Here is an 8715-nt window from a genome sequence, read left to right on the forward strand (position 1 = left end):
AAACAGTTCAAGTGGAATGAATGTCATGGTGCGAAAAGCATTTCAAAGCCAAACCCTCGAGACACGAGATTTTACCTCCACGTAAGGAGCAAAATGGGTGGAACCTCAAGATTTTCCTACTATTTTAAATACTTCATAATATACTAAGAGTCGCTCCAATATTCTTGACTGGAGATTCCCGTTTCATCTTGGTACCCACTCAAGAACCCAACAGTTCTTAATTTAAGACTTCTTACTCGAAATATGGTTACAAGTCGTAGTGATTTTTTTCATTTGACCCTCAACAACTGCTGGTCCTTCCAATTACTTTCCTGCTTAACCCTTAAGCGTGTTTGACCCCTCAAGAACAAAATTTGCTAACGTTCCACTTTGCCCCACCGTTCCACTTTGCCCCGGTCTCCCCTATGTATCGAAAAATTATGTAATATATAGGTATACAATCAAATTCACTTCATATTGTCTATAATCAAAGTCACTCAACGTCATTTTGAGGTGTTGCGACCAAATTTGCGAAATTTCGAAAAGAAAAAATTGAAAATAAAATAGATCCAGGATGATGCCCTACTTGTATGATGGCTCAAAAAACTTGTTTTGATGATAAGAGTTACTTAAAAAAATGAAACAAATCATCCGTGATGTAATTTGCAAAATTCAAGTTTTTCAAATTTTTATTTGAAAAGTCGTTATTATGCGCATCTACAGATCGAAAAAAAAAATTCACTAAAAATCTTCTTATAGGCAGTAAAAAATGACAAATTTTGACGCTTAATAAATCAAAATCGGATGGATAGAACTCGAGTTATTGAAAAAAACCGGAAAAACGAAAAAAAAAACCGAAAAACTGGGCTGCCGAAAAAATCTGAAAAAATTTGAGATATAGTTTTTCAACCTCCCCAATCGTAGAAAAAATCGCCATCAATTTCCAAGAGAGTGAGGGTCAGCGGTTGACTCATTTGACGTGGAATACCTCATATATATAATTCTTGTCATTAGGCCGAAACAAACCTTTCAGGCGAGTATGAAAATGACAGCCCGAGGCAAAGCCAAGGACTGCAATCACACCAATTAGAAAAAATTTTTCCTTGCTTACACCAAAAATATATTGTTCTATAAATTACATGACTAATCTTCGTACTAAATTAATTAAAAACTTACACTAGTGAACCACAGGGCATTTGTCCATCTGGTGGTTCAGCCTCATAAAAAACTTTCTTAAGTGCCTCAAGCACAGTAACACCATCGGTAAACACTCGATATGTCAGTAAAAAAGTATTCAGGAAATCAATACTGAGAAATCTCAAGTCAGTGAGTCGTTGGAGTAACTTCTCTGGTGTAGCGTATCGTATTTGGGGTAATTTGCATGAGTTCAAGGTACGACTAAATCTGATATCTACGTCATCTTTAAATAATTTAGGATCATTTCTAACTGATTGTGGCATCGGTACGGAGCTCGTGTCGGATAGTGAACTACGCAACAGGTCATTAAAGTGTACATTATCCATGCATTGACTGATATCACTGACCCAGGCTGCTTTTTCCTGCATTCAAAAGCGTCATTTGAAATAAATGCAATTAATCAATAGTGCCAATAATATTCATGGAAACTGATCTCGTTCACCTGCATCGTTGTAGCTAGAAGATGAAGGGATATTGGAGGTCCGCCAGACTTCATGTCCAATGTAATTTTGAAATCACGATTGCCAAGAGGGTTGCCACCACTTCCACTTCCACTGCTCTCACTGATTCCACTCGACATAGAGCATACAGACAATTCTATAAAATGGATGAAATTTAATTCAATGAAAGATATAGAATCGCATTCATTCCCCTCATTTAAGTTTAATTACCATCATCATCGGCAGCACTGGGATCACTGGGATCCTCGATGAGTATGGCATCAGATAGCGGAATTTTACCTATTGCAGGAACGAGATTCAGTCGACCGTCGTCGTCAGATTGTCGTGTAGTCAATATAAGATGATTGGAAAATAGGAAACACTGTCTGAGTACTTCCTTATCACCACTAGCTTTACTGCCAAAAGTTGCACTTAGTCTACCACGTACACCTCGTGGCTTATCTACAATTTGTATTAGGGTTCCTGTTGAAAAAAAAAATTACATATTTACACTATATGATTACATTGGCAGGTGGGAAACTTCGTTGATTGAATCTACTTATTGCATCTATTTATAGTTGATCGAGTGGTAACAACAATGTATGGGTCAGACGCCCACTTGAATGATGAAAATTAGAGTCCGGTAACGTTCCATTATTCAACTATCTAATACTTATAACTGAATCAACCATTCAAACCGTGAATTATCCTAATTATCTGGCTGATAATCAGCACTATTTTAAATTATTTGCTATAGGTTGAAAAACCTACCGACATACTGACGTTTTATTTCCTCGAGTAATTTTAGCGTTGGTCCCTGACACTTGTTCACACTGAAACCTACTTTCAGTTTCACTCTGGTCCCCAGTGATTAACAGAAAAAAATTATGCAAAAAGTTTTGCCTGTCGTCATTCGTATATCAAACGTAACTATGCAGATAGTTATGTCAATTACACAATGTTCACATAAATAACGAGACTCGTCTGTGTTATACGCACTCCGCTGTTATATCAAAATGGCAACTATGCAAAGGCGCGAATGAATGATTCGTGATAAAAACTTATATGTAATTTATAAAACATCAATATGTTTATGTGTTTTCCGATAATTTTCAAATAGATTGATCCATTATTTTTACTGATTTGATTGTTCAACCTAATTTTAATCATTCCTTTTTAATTTTACTCTTAGATTTTCATATCTCAGTACACGTTGGAAAATCTAGTACACGTTACTGCCGGAAAAAATAAAGAAGTGTTTGCTTAGCAACCATGTGGTGGCATATTAGCACGCGGGATCAGGTGCGTAGTTCTAGTCATTGGAAACAGAATTTTGGCGAGGTTGGTGAAGGCCGTTTAACGTCGAGTTGTTGGGAGAGTCTAATATCTGGTGAAAACTTAATCACTTATAATATATTTGGACTGATATTTTCAGACTAGGATAATTTATTGGAGCGATATCGAGATTACTTAAATTTCGGGTGATAGGGGAAACGTCCCCTGTATTGTCAGCCCTGGTGGGACTTGCGCAGGAACAACAGGATAAATAGATACAGAGTGCATCGATTTGGGGGAGTCAATGTGAAGGCGCGTGCGTTGGGAGGGAGAACTTTGCATCTATATCACTGAAGTGGCATCGATGGAAGGGTTTCATTATATTCAAGTTTCTTGCGTCGAGACAACAGCTGGAAGATTATCCATCATTCGGTAATCGATGTAAAGCTTACCTTGTCTCACGAAAACTTGATTGACATCTAGAAGAATGTCACAGCCCTCCACGATCATTCTCTCGACTGCCAAATTTTTGCGTAAATTTTCCGTTTCACTGACCTGGAAAATTATGATGATATGATTATGGTCGTCCCTAACAGCTACGTCTCTATTGAAAACTATTTTCGTTAATCTTATTTCCATATTTCAGCTTTTCTGATAGCTGATGCGAACTTATTAGAACGAAGGATTTGTCATTTACTTCATCATGTATCTGCCTTGATAAATCTTCCAACTGCTGACGGGCGTTTTGCAAACTCTTTCTTTCTACATGGTCATGAGGTGTATGGGCCAATACTTCATGAAGTGTTATTATGTACCGTGGTACCTAAGAACAAACGGAAAAATTTTAGACTATCTATTTTGAAAGAAGAAAAATTGCCTCTGAATTTGGAATAAGGGGCTATTCACATTGATAATCATGGTGTCACTCGTTGTCACAATTAAATTTCAGTCACAGTGAAATCCATTAAATTATTGTAATCACTGAAATCACATGATTAATCGGTTTTTGTAATGAAGGTCAAACCATTTGAAATCGTTTCAATTATGCGCAGAAATTGTAGTTGCTTAAAGTCGAAATTCTAGTCAATTGTGCCATAACTTTACGGAAAACACCCTAAGATTAAGGGGTCTAGTTTAGGTGTTAAATGCAAAGGTGAATTGAAGCGTCCAATCGTACTCTGTCGGCTGATGGACATGAGTGAAATATAAATGTCAAACGAGGGATGACTAAACGAAAAGGGTTCAACCATTAAAATCAAATTTAAGAGTTGTGTATTTATTTTATCATTTAAATCATTACCAAGATTTGGTGTTCGATACCTGTAATCAATGAATTTATTCATCATCATGTAATCACTTTTCTTTGGTAGTGCTAATGATTGTAATCTCTAATCACTATAAGAGCCGCAATTATGTGTAATCGACTACATTTCATAATTATGTACTTAGGAAATAAATTCATTGGAACACCTACCAAAGTCGATAGAAAATTCTATTCGCTTTCTATTCAACTTGTATTCAGAATTCGCTCATTTTTTGATCGATGCTATTGGAGATTTCCGCAGCTTTACTAGCTGTTGTGTTTAGTAGAAAATTACTGGTGAAAATTATTTTTTTGAAAAAATTCGTAAAATTTCATCTTTGAATCCGAATTTTTCTACTAAGACATTTCAACAAGGACTCTTCGACATGAATTTTTCTTGTTTTTTTTAAACATAACTTCCTTTCTTTCTTAACCTAATGAACCAAACAAAAAAAATTAGCAAATTTGACCCGAGGAATTTCTATAGAAAATATCTTTTTAAAGTGAGTTGTACAGGAATTTTCTATGATTTTCTTTCTTACCTGTTGTATCACTTCAGCACACAAAAATTTGGTAGAAAGACCTCGTGAATTCGTTAGAAAATTCTATTGGATTTGTATTGAGCTTTCTATTATTTCTTGGCCGAGTCTATTGAAATGTTTGATAGAAAAAGTCAATAGAATTTACTTTTTCTGTATAACTTATTCTCTTCTCTTAATAATATTGTAAAAATGGACAATAACTCTAAGGAATATTCACAGTCTTCTTTAAAAAATATTCTCCAAAAGACCAAAGAATTATCTGATAATTTAATTCAAAATGCTTAATAGCGGTGAGGTGAGGTTGTTGGTTGTCACAATGAACTGAAAATCTAAACTCTCAAGAAGATTTTAATTAACAATCGAATTTAATCCGAGAAAATATTAAACTCCAACTCAAGAGTCTCTGATGCCTCGTTTCGCTGAAGCTAATAGGGAGGTTGCATGTTGTGACATTGTCTGGTATTTCTAAAATATCAGACAACAAGTGACAATCGACGTAAATTCTTTAATCTCTCGCAAATTCAAAATATATTTATTCCAGTTATTGCAGAAAACCCGAGATGATCCTCAATAATCAAGGAAATAACTCGTGAACAATACTTTCCTGAGAAATCTTCACCCTTCAGATGCACGCAGTGCAGTGTACACAGTTACCTATTTGTTGTCCGGTGCGCCCGTGCTCGATTCAACTTAATTACTGTATTTTGGGAAGAGGATATTATTCAGTAAAGAGAAGGATCATTGACTAACTGATAGGTCTATAGTCTCGAGACTTGATATAAAATGATTTTAGAAGATAAAAACAAAGGAATTCCATAAATGAAGGTCGTCACCCAGAATAATAACAATAGAAATGAAATAATGCTATCGTTCAATAAGACAAATACAGAAAAGAAGAATAATCAAAAATCATAATAATAATAACACAAAATGCTGGAAACTCCGGTCCACCCAACTCGACACAATTCAGAAGAATTATGATTCAAAGATATTTGTTGAATTGCTATCCGGAGAAACACTAAAGAGGCTCAGTTGTTCATTTATTAATTCCTTAAGGGTAAATGTACAGTGAGCAGGTCCGTAGACACTGCCTGGCCTTCCCCAACGCCTGTTATCCGCAATACTAGCCACGACAGATTTCTATTTCACTCGAGCCGTCGGAGAACGATCAGACAAAAAAAAAGATGAAGAATACAATACAAAATCCGAATGATAAATAAGTAGAATAATCCCTATTCAATGCCAATTAATTTGTCCCAATATTATCTGTAGCTCAGACGCTCGTTACAATAAATTATTGTATTTCGTTCCGGTAAGCACCGACTCGACGGCCACGCGGTTTTATTAAGATGAAGTCGATAGTCTCCGTTCGAAATGAGATTCTTCCTGCTAGAGAAGCTAACAGTTGCTTCAATGAGCCCCAAAATGCTCTCGTACTCACTAATGACCCCGTCGCACCAATGACAATATTTTATATGCGCACACTCACTCTAATTACTCGTCCTGAACTAATATTATGCCTCGACTCTGTCCCTGGTCACGTGTTCGCTTGATGAATAGAATAACTAAAAAAATTAAAAAAAATGTTTTTGTAAAAAAACATCGCCAAGAAAAAGTTTGGGTTGGTTCTTACTGGGAAGTAGAAATTTTTGAAAAATACAAAGAAATGAAAAAGAACGCCAAGTCAGCAGTATCGAATGAATAAACATAGTGTCCAATCAGATTTCTATGAGAAACATAGTTTCAAATCGAATAAGGATTAAGGAACTTCCGCAGTAAGTTCTGGGGCTATGGAGTGGGGGAAAATATCAAAGGTTCCGACACTCCGCTGCAACATTAGAAAAAAAAATAATGAAATGACGAATGCTTCATGGGTGTCATGAAATCTCGTCGAGAGGGTTCCTGTGCATGTACAACTCATAATCAATTAATCTCCAATCGTTTTTATTCCGAAATATAATTTATATCAATTTTCTAACAAATAAAAATTATCACGCGTGGTTTGACAACCGCGCATTTCTGTTCGACGCAGTTGGTATTCTTGTGTCCCGATAAAACTCCATAGTGTACTCTATAGTATATGCTTCGACGGTGTGAACTGAAGTAAACAACACGTTATTTTAGAGAGGTTAACCTGTTCGTGTGTTTCGGATAAAGTTGACAAATAAATAAATATACAACGACATGGAAAATTCAGAGGATTCGTCAAGAACGCGGCACAAAGGAAAATTCATCAAAAAGGAATCACGAGACCGGAAAATCGCAGCTGAAAAATTGGGAAAAGCCAACCAAGGGAGAACAGTGGGCGAACCGGAGGTGGAGACAAGTGATGACAATCCACCAGTAATTGTTGGAAATCGAATTGTCGACTTGACATTGTTGGCTAATGAGCTTGAATGTCCCAAGTGTAAAAATCCCTTATCGTTGAAGAACATGGAAAAAGAAATCAAACGTGGTTTGGGTTCACATTTAAACATCAGTTGTGTACACTGTCTGTTTTTGAAGCCTGTGCCTACTAGTCAGTGCGTGGACGATGAAGAGGGTTCCAACCGAAAATAAAGGAAAAATCATCAAATGAATGTTTTATAGCGTGAATAACCTACAAGATTATTTTCAAGAGTTTGACTGCCCCGCTCACGCGATGGCCACCGCCCCCCGCCGCCGCGCGCACTCTAACCTTCCGCAACGCTGCCATGTTCTACCATCAGTTTTCTCCAACCCACCCGAAATTTCAGATTCTATCATACATTTTTGATAATTACGAATAATCCGTGTGGTTACGGATAATTAAATTGTGAGGATGTTTCTGAAATATGTGCGGTTCTATTTGTGAAACAATTGGATTTTACTACAATTGTCGATTATTTTTTTGTGATTTTTGAAAAAGCGGTGGCATAAGGCTCTGTGTTAATGACACATCTTTCATATTTTTTTCCTAACAATCTACGTGGTTCAGCATTTTGGGACTTCGGGAGCATATTTGTGAATACTGAAAGAATGTATCCTCAAAATTTCAACTCTATATACCATTTCCTTCTACTCCCATATACTTGCTGCGGAAGTTCCTTAAAACAAAATTCTTCATGAAATAAAAAAATTGTAGAAGGAGGACCGACGTCCTTGGCGGGGATCAAAAAGATCGCAGATTAGATTGATACTAGACAGTGAGTTGAAAAACTCCACGCCAAAAACGTTGGTTCTCCTTCTAGTAATTTGGAATTTCATGAAGAATTTTTTTAAAATCCTTCTTCGATTTGAAACTAATTTTCTCATAAAAATCTGATTGTGCTCTATATTCGTTCATTCGACATTGCTGACTTGGCTTTCTTTTTCATTTCTTCATATTTTTCAAAAATTTCTACTTCCATTTAAGAACCAACCCAAACTTTTTCTTGGCCCTGTTTTTTTTTTACAAAAACATTTGTTTTTGTATTTTTAGTGAGATTTCATTATTTTTTTTCCAAATAAGCAAGGAATCGTTATTATATCCTATAAATTTTTTCATTTCCAATTTAATTTTACTCATTTATTTTTCACATGATAGATCATCTGCCCAATTAACAATCGAAGCAAAACAAATAATTGTACTTCACAGTCATCATTTCCACCGACTTTTAATTACTTATTCCAGATTTTCCGACTTAATGTGCTTCTTCCAGAATTTATTTATGCACGGAACTCAATTGAAAAATATCTGTGGAATTTGTCGTTCATGCACCAAATTCAATTTGTAATTTCTTGGGCACCCCCCTTGGTGTGTGTGGCCCTATTGCAGTACTACCAAGTCCGTAACAAAAAAATGATAGGAGATAATGTGAAATACGAGAATGTGCATGTGAAACCCGTTGCTATGTGCGTAATTTTTTAAATATTGATTGCCATAAAAAAATTGTTACATCAATGAGAAGCTTGTAGCTTATCACATTTGTATTTTATTTAATGGACTAGGGGGCTTCCCCCCCTGCTCGCTCCGCTCGCC

General features: G+C 36.0%; 1 protein-coding gene across 1 annotated transcript in view; it reads right to left on the reverse strand.

Moving 5' to 3' along the window:
* LOC107042303 (ras-specific guanine nucleotide-releasing factor 2) overlaps positions 1-8715 on the reverse strand; it is a 105864-nt gene that overhangs the window by 33696 nt on the left and 63453 nt on the right. The window contains exons 4-8 of the mRNA XM_015263301.1: positions 3589-3714; positions 3344-3446; positions 1848-2099; positions 1619-1773; positions 1156-1538 (exon numbers count right to left, since the gene is read on the reverse strand). Coding sequence (XP_015118787.1) covers positions 1156-1538; positions 1619-1773; positions 1848-2099; positions 3344-3446; positions 3589-3714 — 1019 coding nt within the window. The remainder of the gene's footprint in view (positions 1-1155; positions 1539-1618; positions 1774-1847; positions 2100-3343; positions 3447-3588; positions 3715-8715) is intronic.

This window comes from Diachasma alloeum, unplaced genomic scaffold (genome assembly GCF_001412515.2).
Source record: "Diachasma alloeum isolate Michigan unplaced genomic scaffold, Dall2.0 Dall_scaffold_00440, whole genome shotgun sequence".
NCBI lineage: Eukaryota > Metazoa > Arthropoda > Insecta > Hymenoptera > Braconidae > Diachasma > Diachasma alloeum.